This window comes from Macrobrachium nipponense, chromosome 49, assembly GCF_015104395.2.
Source record: "Macrobrachium nipponense isolate FS-2020 chromosome 49, ASM1510439v2, whole genome shotgun sequence".
NCBI lineage: Eukaryota > Metazoa > Arthropoda > Malacostraca > Decapoda > Palaemonidae > Macrobrachium > Macrobrachium nipponense.
This window is the reverse complement of record NC_087224.1, coordinates 17,934,699-17,948,130: the sequence shown is the minus strand read 5'-3', so window position 1 is coordinate 17,948,130 and position 13,432 is coordinate 17,934,699. Positions and strand designations below refer to the sequence as shown.

General features: G+C 43.7%; 1 protein-coding gene across 1 annotated transcript in view; it reads left to right on the top strand.

Moving 5' to 3' along the window:
- Positions 1-421: 421 nt before the first annotated feature.
- LOC135205254 (uncharacterized) overlaps positions 422-13,432 on the top strand; it is a 157,271-nt gene continuing 144,260 nt past the window's right edge. Inside the window, 2 exon segments of the mRNA XM_064235604.1 lie at positions 422-493; positions 8,966-9,458. Coding sequence (XP_064091674.1) covers positions 9,023-9,458 — 436 coding nt within the window. The 5' untranslated portion in view covers positions 422-493; positions 8,966-9,022.

Here is a 13,432-nt window from a genome sequence, read left to right as displayed (position 1 = left end):
AGAGTTTCCAGAAAGTTAGACTTTGCCGATACTTATTTACGAGTCATGGGAACTTTAATATTTGTAAAATTTTATAAAATAAAGTCTGATAACAAACAATGAATTGAAAACGTAATATCACACTGACATTTAAATTGCAGTTTAGAAATTTCAAGCTCCGTAGTGTTAACAACTTTTGAGAGAAGGCGTTTGAAGACGAAGATTAGTAGAGTTTCTAGTAAATTAGACTTTTTCAAGACTTATTTAATAGTGATTTGAACTTTTGTACTTTTAAATAATACTAAAACCATTTATTATAAGCGTAATAAATTTTAACTGAAATATTACACGTTTATTCAAAAGTAATATAGGTATGTACTTAAGTCACACCACTTTTTTTACCAACGGGACAAATTTCTGTTTGTTTTGAAATTATGTTTTCGTTGCCGAAAGTTCCTGATACTCAGACGGGTCGCTCGTCTCCCTGAAGTGTTTCTTCTCCTATTTAGACGTCGTAAGGGTCGTTCCTGAGTGAGAATTATGGTATAGATGAGAATTTTAAGCCTATTTGTTGCATGGGTAACAGTTACACATTGTGGGTTGTCCAAATTGAGGTACCGAGGCTGCTTCGGCGGCCGTTGTCAAGGGATACCGAAAGGCTTCGTCAGTGACACTGCCTATTTTGAAGTTTATTCCTAGGGACAGGGATTAGGTATACCCCAGGTCACCTGGGCACACGTTACTACCACGTCTATTAATGTCTCGCTGAGGTATGGGCAGGAGGCGATGAACCCCCTCCCCCTCACCCTCCCGGCGTGTCTGGACAGTAGGGTAAAAAAACCGCAGGGTATAGAGTGGACCATGTACGATCAGCGTGAACAATCCCCAAAAAAGTACATTATAACGCGTTCTGACATCGGAGATGGGCATTAGTTGCGACTTGTTGTTGGTGAGAAACGGAGCTAAAGACCTCTACTCTCCTTTCGAAGTACCTAAGTATTTTCTCCAAAGTTGGAAATTAAGGCCAAATTTAAAGCATTAAACAGAGGTTAGTGTAAAGGGTGTTCAACGCAGTGCAAATCTCACCAAAATGCTTTCGAAATTTTTACTTACGCTTGAATATTTTAGAAGACTGACGCCATCTTGATGTTTGCGGAGTCGCTTGTGTCAATAAACTAACCATTTCCTGTGATAAATCCGCTCACCACTTGTACCCACAGACACTGGGGCACTTTCATCACAACAATCGGAAAACGGTCCCTCACTGGCTTGTTTGTTAGTAAACAACTGTTTTGGTAGAAGACGACGACAAAGAGTGCACTTTGATAATTTTTTAAATAAATAGTAAAATATCAACATTTTACATAGGGGGAAAAACCAGCGACTACCAACCCTTATCACGGTGGACAGGTCTTATTCACTCGATATTTAAATGGTAAAACAAGAATACAATTACAACTCCAAGCATACCATTCAAAAGATTGAAGTTTCATCAACATAATGTGATATATAAAAGCCCCATACGAACTAAAATAAGCATGTGAAGCTCTTCGTAAATATGTTTTCAAGGCAGTTTTGAAATCCAATATGGTGGAGGATACCGTGGGTATGTACAGGTTCTGCTCAGTGACGAAAATCATCTTTCCCAGCCTTCCCAGCAAACATTTGAACAATGTTTAGCGTATGTATGTAACGTTTATTGATCTTACTCAGATTGCAGTTGTAATCAGCACAATAAAACAACATTTTGTTGCCTATATTACTGAAAGTATGAAACTTTTTATTCCCGGGGTCATGGTTTGAACTGAATTCATTCTTACCTTGTAATCGGTGGTTTTTATCCTTACTGCCATCACAACTGAAGCTCCACAGTGCTTATTTGATTGTTATTATACACGTTTTGGTCTCAATTCACTCCACATTGCACTTTAAACAAGTTGCTGTTCCTGGTTCTTAAGTGTGCATGCCACAAACACAGTTACGAACAGCAGACGACGAAACTGCAAAGTTTTATTCCCTAAATTGTTTACTTTACTCGTTATTTAGTTCAAATTTACTTTGTTATTTAAAAATTTTAATTTAATTCATGTATATTATCCCTTTTTTGCAACCAAATTACCCCGAAAAATTCCAGATATTTCTAAAGTAGATACAATCAAATGTTTCTAACGTTTTCATACATCTGGCTGCCGAAAACCATAGAGGAACGACTACGGATAAGTGGATTATATAGGGTAAAAAACTGCATGGTACAGTGGTGGACCATGTACGATCAATGTGTACAACCCCAAGAAAAGTACATTATAACGCACCCTGACACTGGAGTAGAGGTCTTTAGCTCAGTTTCTCACCAACTACAAGTCGCGTCTGATGCCCATCTCCGATGTCAGGACGCGTTGTAATGTACTTTTTTGGGGGTTGTACACATTGATTGTACATGGTCCACCCCTGTACCATGCAGTTTTTTACCCTACATATTTTTTTTTTTTTTTTTTTTTGCTTTTTTTTTTTTTGCATAGGACTTTTTATTGATTTCAGTCTGTATTAGTATTTTGAATTTCTTTAATAACTGTATGCCAGAAATAAATGTAACCTTTAATGTTTGCATGCTAAGAATGGCAAAATCATTGTTGCCACATTAGTGGAGGCTTCACACATACGCCGATTCATTATTATAAACTGTTTCCATGAATTCTAGTTGTCATAGTAATGCAATAATGATAAAATTGCTTTAATATTTATGTATATATACTTCCAATACATAGCCTAATTTCACCAATTTCAACATTTTGTGTGTAGTCTTATACCCAGTTTGGAGGGCCAACACATTCCGAATGGCAACAGAGAGAGAGAGAAAGGAAGGTGATGGAACGAAGAAGGAAAGGGGTGGCGGTGGAGGCGGGGGGAGAGGGTAGGTGGAGCTTTTTATGCGTGTTCGTATCCATTTCTGCATAATGGAGTTTTTGTCTCTTGGTACAAGGTCAAGTGTCGTTATTCTTTACGATTAGTGATTCACGATACCCTTATAAATTATGGCACTGGGTGTAATGCACTATAGTAAAATCTCGTTCTGATACGAGTGTGGGGCTGGTCGTCGACGAGGACGACATCAATGACCTTCTCGAGGAGCAGCAAGAGGAGCTTACGACAGATGACCTGAGGGAGTTGGGGGCCATGCAACATAACGTCGTTCAAGAAGAGTTCTCTAGCAGCAGCTAGGTAGGATGAGGAGGACCCTATGACAACAGCAGAAATTAGGATGTTCTAGCTGCTTTTTCATAAAGTGCAAACATTTGTAGAAAAGAGACATCACAAAAAGGCTTACACAGGTCGTATGCTTGCGCAGTTCGATGACGTTTGCCTAAGTCGTTTCAGGAACATTTTGAAAAGCAAGCAGAGGCAATTCTCCTGGATAGTTTATTTTTAAAGAGGCCTTTAAGTAAGCAAACAGGAAGGTCCAAGTGATACGGAAAAACAGAAAATTGGAAGTGGTGAAGTAATTAAAATTTGTTTAAAAAACATAAAGTAAAAAAAGTAAAAAAAATATAAAAAAATCAGAAAAAGGCAAAAAAATAAGAAATTTAATTTTAAGTTTGTTTATATGCGAACAAACCTTTGGTCTTAACAATAGGATAATTTGTAGCACCTAGGTGGTACCGGTTAAAAAACAGATGAAAGCAAGGAATCTTGTGATATCTGGCAACGCATGCATAGTTCAGGTGAAGGATGGTCGAAGACCATTCACCTGTGATCGCGCATCAGTCTTTCTTTTTGACTCCCTGGGCGAGAGTCGTGTTAACCTCTCTTGGCCTTTTCCTGGTTCATTGCCCATCTCTCTTCTGTTTAGTGTTTGTGTGTGGTTTGGCTGGTATTATGGCTTCTTCTGCTCCTTCTCGGCGTCAGCGTATGTGCCCCGGAGTTCCAGGTTTTCCATGTTCTCGTTTTCTGGCTCGGCAGCGACCGACCCTCACATAACGTGCAGTAGGTGTCCATTCTAATTTTTGTACTATTGCGAATCCATGCACGGAATGTCGGGCATGGCCTAAGGAGCAATGGAGGTCGTTTTATGGCAAGAGGGAACATCGGAGGGTTTCAAAACTCTTCCTACAGCACTCGGGAAGGTTTTGCGCCTCTTCCCGATTTTTCGTCTCCTGCAGTAGTTAACCCTCATAGTAGCGTTGTCCCTGCGTCTCCTTCCTTTTCTTCCATTGATTTGTCGATGGAAGTATCGGGAGGCCGCCAGGCTAATTTTTGTAATGTAGCCCCTTCTTCCTTGGGAGTTTATTTGATTCCCAAGAAGAATGATGGCTTTTTCAAATCGATCTGCTTCTATTCCAGAGTGGGAGGCGTCCAAAATGCGCGATTTGGAAGATGCTTGGGCTAGGGGGCCCCCCCGTCCTCGGAGGGGTTGCTAGCGCATTTTGTGGAGGCTTGCACCCGCCATCCCCACTCCTCCCGGCCTCGTCTTCGTGGTTAGCAGCAGTTGGCCATCTTGTATTGCTCTGCCAGTGTCTGCTGCTTCTTTGAGTCGGAGTGACGCTGTGGCGTCAGCCCGTTGATGATGTCACAGGATCCGTCTTTGTGTATTCCTCCACCAGTGGCGTCTCTTTCCCCCTTGCACCGAGGTGAGCCGTGATGTCACCACCACTTGTGACGTCACTCCCATTGATGACGTCTCTCCCAGTCGTCTCCTCTGATCCGCCTTTCTCAGCCGTGACGTCATCACTGCCGCCCAGTTCACTACATCTCCCTTCCTTGTCATCGGAGCCTTCTCTGGCACATCAGTCCGAGATCATATGCCAGGCACTGCTTCAGAGGTTGGACTCTGTATTGGATGTGAAGTTGGCTGCCTTATCGGTTGGGAGGACTGGTAGGAAACGTGTTGCTTCGTCCCCGCCCCTGAGAAGAGTGCGCATAAGAAACCAGTGCTGTCTTCCTCTCCCTCTTCCCCTCTACGCCCCGTCGGCGTATCAAGCGTTGGAAGGCTAAGGACTTTGCCCTTCCTTCGCCTTTGAGGGAGAAACAACGCGGACGTGTTCCCGAGAGTGTTGTTGTTTTGGGCAGCGTTAGTAGTGTGCGAGCTGCAGGAGATGCTTCGTCCTTTGCTTTGAATCTCGAGTTCAAAGTCTTGTGCTTCGGGCTAATGAGAGCCCCTCAAGTGTTCACAAGGGTCTTCTCTTTCGTGTCAAGTTGGACCCATGCTCAAAGGATCTGTTTGTTGAGGTACCTCGACGATTGGTTAGTCTTGGCAGTTTCCAGGGAGAAGCTGCTGCAGGACAGGGATCGTCTACTTCGGTTCTGTCTGGAACTGGGAAAATTAGTCTACCAGGAAAAGTCGAACCTCGTACACACTCAAAGGATTCTCTACCTGGGCATGGTCATTGATACGACAGTGGCAAAAGTTTTCCTGTCAGATCAGAGATTGGAGAAGTTGCGGGTGGTGGCGCGCAACTTCCTGTCAGTCACATCAGTCAGCTCTTCAGTGGCAGGTTCTTCTGGGAGTGTTATCTTCCCTGGAGAAGCTGGTCCCTCATGGGCGTCTTCATCTTCAGTCTCTGCAACGGAGACTGGGAGAATTCTGGTCTCCAGCGGGGGACTCTCCCCTGTTAATGGTTCCTCTGTCTCTGGAAGTGAGAGAAGACCTTCGTTGGTGGTTGGACGACCATAATCTGTTGAAGGGTTTCCCTCTGTGTTCTCTTCCACCGGACTTCCTTCTGTTCTTGGATGCCTCCCTCGCAGGTTGGGGCGCTCATTTAGGCGGCCTCATCACTTCAGGCGTTTGGATTTTGGAGGACAAGCAGCAACATATCAACGTCTTGGAGTTGAAGGTGGCTTTCTGGGGTCTGAAGGTGTTTTGGGGGAAGGTAGAGGGTCATTCTGTCGTTCTCATGTCGGACAACACCACAGTAGTAGCCTATGTCAACAAACAGGGAGGCCTGGTTTCACGTCAACTTCAAGCCTCATGGTTGCCCATAACAGGACCCCTTTGTATCTTACCTAAGATGATTGTGTATGAGAGATTGAGTGAGTTGGCTGGTCTCCTTCTTTCTCTTGTACCTTTCCTTCTTCCTTCGGGCGGTTTAAGGAATAGACACGTCATTCGCTGAACTGGTCTGATACAGGTGAGTAAGGTAGTCATACTGATAGTGTGGTTGTGCAATATACAAATATCTTACCCGCTATTTAGTAGCATATGCTCCACTCCTTGGCAAGGAGGGGTTGGGAGTAATACAAACCCTGGTGTGTTGGTTTGTTATTGGACAGTCAAAGTTTCTCTTTGGTTCCCTATACAATGGTTATCCCATATATCATTGTACGTCACTCAGGGTCTGAGTCGTTAGATATCAATTTATCTAGCTTCTCAACGGGCATCAGCCCCTCTCCAAAAACCATTCCTTTTGAGAGCTGGACTGGTGGGTAGGCCCCCAGCCGGTCTAGGATGTTTTATACCTCACTCCAAGTGAGTCTACCCTATTGTTAAGACTGAAGGTTTGTTCGCATATGAACAAATGACAAATTTTCTAAGACAATGTGTATTTTTCATAGCTGCAAACCTGAGGTCTTAACATTATACTGCCCGCCTCTAGCCGCCCCTCTGTGTGTTACGACACCCTGAGTTGGGAAAGACTGATGCATGATCATAGGTGAATGGTCTTCGACCATCCTTCACCTGATCTACGCATGCGTTGCCAGATATCACAAGATTCCTTGCTTTCCTCTGTTTTTTAACCGGATCCAGCTAGGCACTAGAAGTTATCCTATTGTTAAGACCTCAGGTTTGTAGCTATGAAAAATACAAATTGTCTTAGAAAATTTGTCATTTTTCATAAAGTCAAGTGTTAATGTTTTCTGCCATTTGTTAAAGTGTTTTGTAAAGTTTAGTTTAATGTTTTCTGCCATTTTTTTAATGTGCTTCGTAAAGTTAAGTGTTCATGTTTTCTGCCATTTGTCCTCCTCCTTCTTGACCACCCCTTTCCGGAGATCGCCTCACTCGAAAGTAAGGTTCCACATTTTACTACATAGTACGCACATGTACATACAGTATTTCTTGTACTCTGTACACTAATACACTATTTACAAGTACGTACTACAGTAAAGGTTATGTTAGGTATTGAATGGTCCAAATTTATGTACTATTTCATTGTTTATTGGTCAATTTAGCTTTATTATAAAATTTACTGTGGTGTTTTTGTAGGGTTTGGAACATAAGCAATTTACATGTAAAACATAGTTCAAGATACGAAAAAATCAGGTTATGAAGGCCACTTCGGAACGGATTAATTTCATATCCTGAGGCACTACTGTACACTTAATTTACAGGTCAGTCACAGTTAGGTTAGGTATTGAATGGTCCAAATTGGTGTATTTCATTGTTTATTGGTCAATTTAGCTTTATTATAAAATTTACTGTGGTGTTTTTGCTTCAGAACTAATTAATTTTGTAACCTGAGGTACTACTGTATTAATTTTTTTAGACTTAATTTCTGTAATGGAGATGCTTTAGTCTCATTTATTTTAGGCTTCCTTGCTAAGAACGAAAATCCTACGAAACCTTAGCCTCATTCTTTTACTATCAAGAACTTTTCTAGTGTAGTAGGAGTGGAGGATGAAGAGAGGACTCTGTCCAGTAAGAGCTCTGAAGTTTTACATGCACAGGACTGAAAACATTAGAAGACCTTCCAATAGCTTGTGGTGCTCTGTTAAGGACCCCTCACATCCTCTCCTCTCTCCAAGAGCGCCCTTTCGTTCTTTCTTAGAGACCTCATTCGGGATACCTATTCCCAGTTAGCAGTGGAGGCTCTACCTGTTTTGAAGATAGAGGCCCATGAGATTATAGCAGTGGTGACATCTCTGGCCTTCAGATACAATCTTTCATAAGCTTCCATTCTCCAGTTCACATACTGGAAATGTAAGTCAGTCTTTGTGAATCTTTATCTTAAAGAAGTAGAAATGATTTTTAATGATTGCAATACCTTGGGTTCGTTCGCGGTGGCTGGCATGGTAATGGGAGAAGAAGCGCATTCCTTCTTACCTCACTCTTCGCCTTGAAAACCGGTGTTGAGTCCTTGGGAAGTCTGGGGGTACTTGGTACTGGATACACTCCAGAATTGTTGGTAGGGTGGTTTTTAATATTTGGTGTGGGTAGTTTGTTGGTATTCTGGGTTTTTGTTGTTGTTCATGGTATTGCACCCAGGGCTATACTAGTGCTTGGTAAATTCCTCACTGTAAGGCCCCCACTATATAGTAGGTGACCCTGGTCTAACACCAAACCTCTACTAAGTTGAGAGTAGCTGCGCCAGAGGCAGTTTTGTCTGCTATAGCTCTCTTAACAGGTAAGGAAACATCAAGCTTATGCTATTGCAGGAAAGATTTTTGTATTTGCATGCTTTTATCAATTATATTGCAATAGTTTTACATCCATGAATCACACCTAACAATGTGGGAATCAGCTATGTAGTTACTTGGTAAGTTACTTGAATAAAAATGATATTTTTATAATAATGTTTTGTTTATACTTACCAAGTAATTACAGAATGGGAGCCCACCCTCCTCCCCTCTCGTAGATGAAAAGGCATAAATAAAATTCAGCTTCCTTGCCAAGTTGTTTACCTATTCCCCCGGTAGTGGGCGGGGTACTGACCTACACTGAAACAAAAGAATCGTTGCTGCAATTTTAAAATTTTAGCTACCGGTACTTAGGAATACTTAGCTTGTAAATACCTGGTAAGTATAAACACACATATACATAAAAAAAAAAAAAATATTTTTCGTTTATCAGGAACCCGCCATGAACGGAATCCCCGCTGATAACCGGGGTCTACCTGGTTGGCAAGTATAAACAAAACATTATTGCCAAGAACAGAATCCCTGCTGATAACCAGGGTCTACCTGTAGTAATTCCTAAATTGGTTTCTATTCTGATGCTTTTTGTGTTGGCAGTAGAAAGGAGGCAGAAATTTCTTTTAACAAATCTGTATCATTCCAGATGAATTGGAGGGGAGAGGAAACTACAATCCCCATCTCATGATTGCTCACCAAAGTCATGGATACAGCACGCCAGATTCCCCCCAGACCAACAGCTCTTCTGGATGACCTTGACTTGCAGCCTGTGAGGGAACTACGGCATCGTGTACTTAATGACATTGATCAAGAAACCGTAATTTGCTCTCCCAGAGTTCAGTTCAATTATGTTGATGTATCCTTTCCAAAAGCCCCATCAAAGAAAGGTAGTCACGCAGGCAGCATAGACAAGATAAAGTCTCATAAAAGAATTCACAAATCAAGGAATGTTACTTCTCAGTATTTGAGATCAGGTTCTGAAAATGATAGGGCCACATATGCCAGTAATCAGATGGCACAGAGTAACCAACAAAATATAGCAGATGATGGCCGTCGTCAGTTCATAACACAGCTCCTGAGGAGGGGTGTCCCAGTGTGGGAAGAAGTACCACAAGATGAGCTGAATTCTAGAGGTATAGGTAGGTGTTAAATTTTTATACTGTGTTGATGTACATACTCACTTGATTACTAGTTTAATATTTTTTGCTCCTTTTTTTTTTTTTTTTTTTTTTTTTTTTTTTTTTATGAACCTCTCCATTATACAGCTTTTACATCTCTGCCAGTGTTAGTTCAACAGATTGAAACAAAAAAAAACGAGAACACTTGGTGGGGGAAGTAGTTGGATAAAAAGTTGATATTAACAAAAAAAAACTAGTGTTCTCCTTTTTCTTTTGCAATCTGTCGAACTCCCCTGGCACAGAAGTATAATGTATGTAATGGAGAGAAAGGTACGTATTTAAAAATTAAATACTAAATTAGATATTTATATTTTTGTACAAGTAACTTACCCAGCAGATATATACTTAGCTATAGACTCGGTCGTCCCGACAGAATTTCAAACTCGCAGCACACGCGACAGGTAGGTCAGGTGATCCACCATTCCCGCCGCTGGGTGGCGGGTCCTGGAACTATTCCCGTTTTCTAAGCCATAATTTCTCTGTCGGTTTGAACGAACAACACCTATTGTTTCGTGTTCCTCCATCTTGGATTTCAACTCGTTTGCCGAGAATTTGGATTGGTTTTTTTGGTGACGTATTCTGTTTTTTCTCTGGCTTGCATACGCTTATTGTGGACTGTTTTTCGACTTTGGTTTGACTACTCTTTCACGATGTCTGACGCTAAGGCTTCACCTATGTTTAGAGTTTGCAGTAGGGAAGATTGTAAGGTTAGGCTGCCTAAATCGGCATTAGATCCTCATAGTATTTGCGCTAAATGCAGGGAGAATGAATGTTCTTTTATTAACACCTGTGTTGAATGCGAGAACCTTACGGAGCTTGAATGGAAGGAATTATCATCATATGTTAGGAAGCTTGAGAGAGATAGAGTGAGAAAGGCTTCAGCTAGGTCATCTAGTAGATCTTGCTCCTTAGAACAAGAAATTAACTCTCCTTCTAACAACTTTTCCTTAGCCTCAGCTGCTTTCTCCCTGTTCTGAATCCAAAGATTCTTTGTCAGAGAGGGAAATGTAAAAAGCTTCATTAAGAAACTTCAAGCTCAGCTACGAGCTCTAAACCAAGGAAAAGTAGAGTGTGATAGTGACTTGTGCAGTGTCCCCAGTGCAGTGGAGGGGTGTCTGACCGGTTCCTCATTGCTCCTAGGCTAGACCGCTTCCAAACTCCCAGGACCAGGGGAGGAGGAAATGTCGAAAGCCGCAGGGAGGATGCAGAACATCCCCAACGGTCAGGCGTCCCTTCGGCAGATTCCATGTTGTTAAGTCCCAGGCTGCCTCGGATTGCCGCAGAAAAGGCGTCCTAAAGGAGTGTTTTTTCGGCCTCAGACTCTTCCTCTCCTAAACGAGGATGGAGTTCGGCCTCTCTTTCGCGCCCTTTGAAGAGAGCCTGGAAGGCGCCTAAAGGAGACGCGGCTGACTCCAGCCCAGAGCGTTTTCCCGAGGATTGGCCTTCGGACCTAAGAAGACTAGACAAGAGGAGCCTTCTCTTCAGGATCCTACAAAGAAGTTTTTGTTTTGGTTAATCTGCAAAGAGCAGTTAGCTTCTCTCGTAGGCTCTTTTGCTAAGGACTCTACAAGGAGGAAGGATGTCTCGCTCCTGTTAAGAGTTCCGCTAAGCGCCCCGCTTCGTATAGGAGAGAACCCTCACGATCTCCAGGGCGCGTTTATCGCCTTCGTCGAGAGACTCGTCTGATAGGAGTTGTTCTCCTGAGAGAAGAGCCCTTTCGCCCTATAGGCTGGTCTTCCCCGAAGCGCCCTCTGAGACGCCGCGAATCGAGCAGAAGTCTCGATCGTTTTAGGTGCAAGGAACCGGAAAACCGATTTAGGTATCAGGATCCCTTGGGTCTGCAGGACCAGGAGCCAGACAGGCGCAAAGAGGCAGCAAGACGCAAGAAAGGGCGTCAAGAGCCTCTTAGGACGTCAGGATTCTGCTAGAATGCAGGATCAGGACGCTATGAGCCAGGACGCCATGAGTCCATGGGCGCCAGGAGTCAGGGCGCCAGGAGTTAGGACGCCAGAAGGCAGGACGCCCAGGGAGTACGTTAGGCGTCAAGTGTTAGGGCGCCAAGAGCCTGTTAAGCGTCAGGAATCAGGACGCGGGATCGTTTTTCAAGCGCCCTGAATCAGGACGCCAGGAGCCTAGCAAGCGCCACGAACCTGATCGAACCTAGACAACAAGAGTCCTAGTAGGCGCAAGAGTGTTTCTGACAGGCAGGAGCCTCACTTCTTCGTATAGAAGTACTAATGTTCGCGCTCTCCTTCTCGGGAAAGGAGTTCTTCTCCCGGGAAGAGCCAGATCACTCCAAAACGATCTCCTTCCTGTGGATCAGTGGACCAGGTATCAGAGACGAAGAGCCAGTAGATGTAGCAGTTTCTGACTACAAGAGACTTTCTCTTTTGCTGCTAAAGGAGTTCGGAGACTCCCTTCATCCTGCGGACCCTCCTTCACCAGGATCGTTGATGTCCAGCACTAAAGCTCTCAAGTCGTCTTCCTTCGTCAAGATGCGCCCCGCTCTTTGTATGAAAAAGGCATTAAAGACTTTTCAGAGTGTTGACTTCCAGAAGGGAAGCGGGCAAGACAGTTTTTTCCTGCCCTCCTTCCAAGTTAACAGGTAAACAGGAAGGTGGTACGAGACCAAAGAACCTATGGGTTAGGTCTGCCTTCTTCCGCAGATGCGGAGTTTTGCTTCCTTAGTGGACTCGTCTAGGAGGAAGTCGTTGCTGTCTGCTAAGGCGACTGGGGCATGTGTGAGCTAGACCACCTTCTAAAGGGCCTCTTTAAAACCCTAGAAGTCCTTCAACTTTCATGGACTGGGCTTTGGGAGCGTTAGCGAAGAGACTCAGGACACTGACTTTGTTTCCATGGAGGAACTTTCGAGCGTCCTGGCTTGCCTGGACAGACGGTCATGGACGGTTCTGTGGAAGTTTGCCTCTCTTTTTGGAACGGGAGTATTAAAGAAGAGATCTGTCTTTAGCTCTTTCTTAGCAAGAGCAGTATCACCTTTGCAAAGGACATCTCTTCTTTTTGCACCGTTATCCCCGCACCTTTTTCCACAAGAGACTGTTAGAGAGGTTTCTAAATCTCTTATTAGAAGGCAACTCAGGATCTCCTCACGCACTCAGCCAAGAAGTTTAGGCCGGCAGTGCCTATAGAGAAAAAAGAGAGACCCTCTTTTGTTCAGCCCTTTCGAGGTGCCTCCTCTTCTAGAGCCCCTCTTAGAGGTCGCAGACCAGAGAGAAGGAGTAGACCATCTAGAAGGTCCTTCGGGAAGTCTAGATGAGCAGGAAGTCCTCCAGACGAAAGTAGGCGCCAGGCTTCTCCACTTTGCCAAAGTCTGGGCGCAGAAGGGAGCGGACTCCTGGTCCCTCTCTATCCTGAAAAAAGGATACTTGATCCACCCCTTCAGGGAAATCCTCCCTTGACAACAACTCCAAGGGAGTTGACCGCAAGATACTCGGATCCGGTCCGAAAACTTGCTATGTTTGCAAGCAGTGGAACAGATGATTTCCAAGGAAGCGGTAGAACTGGTTCAAGATCTCCAGTCTCCAGGATTCTACAATCGGCTATTCCTGGTACCGAAAGCATCGGGGGGATGGAGACCGGTTCTAGACGTCAGTGCCCTGAATTTCTTTGTATTGAAGAAGAAATTTTCAATGGAGACGTCTTCCTCTGTTCTATCTGCTCTTCGTCCAGGGACTGGATGGTCCCTGGACCTTCAGGATGCGTATTTCCATGTGCCAATTCATCCGGCAGCAAGGAAGTATCTGAGGTTCATGTTCCAAGGGAAAGTGTTCCAGTTCCGAGCGATGTGCTTCGGACTTTCGACTGCCCCTCAAGTCTTTACGGACATCATGAAGAATGTAGCTTATTGGCTACATCTGGAAGGGATCAGGATCTCGTTATATCTGGACGATTGGCTAATAAGAGCCCAATCGGAGAAA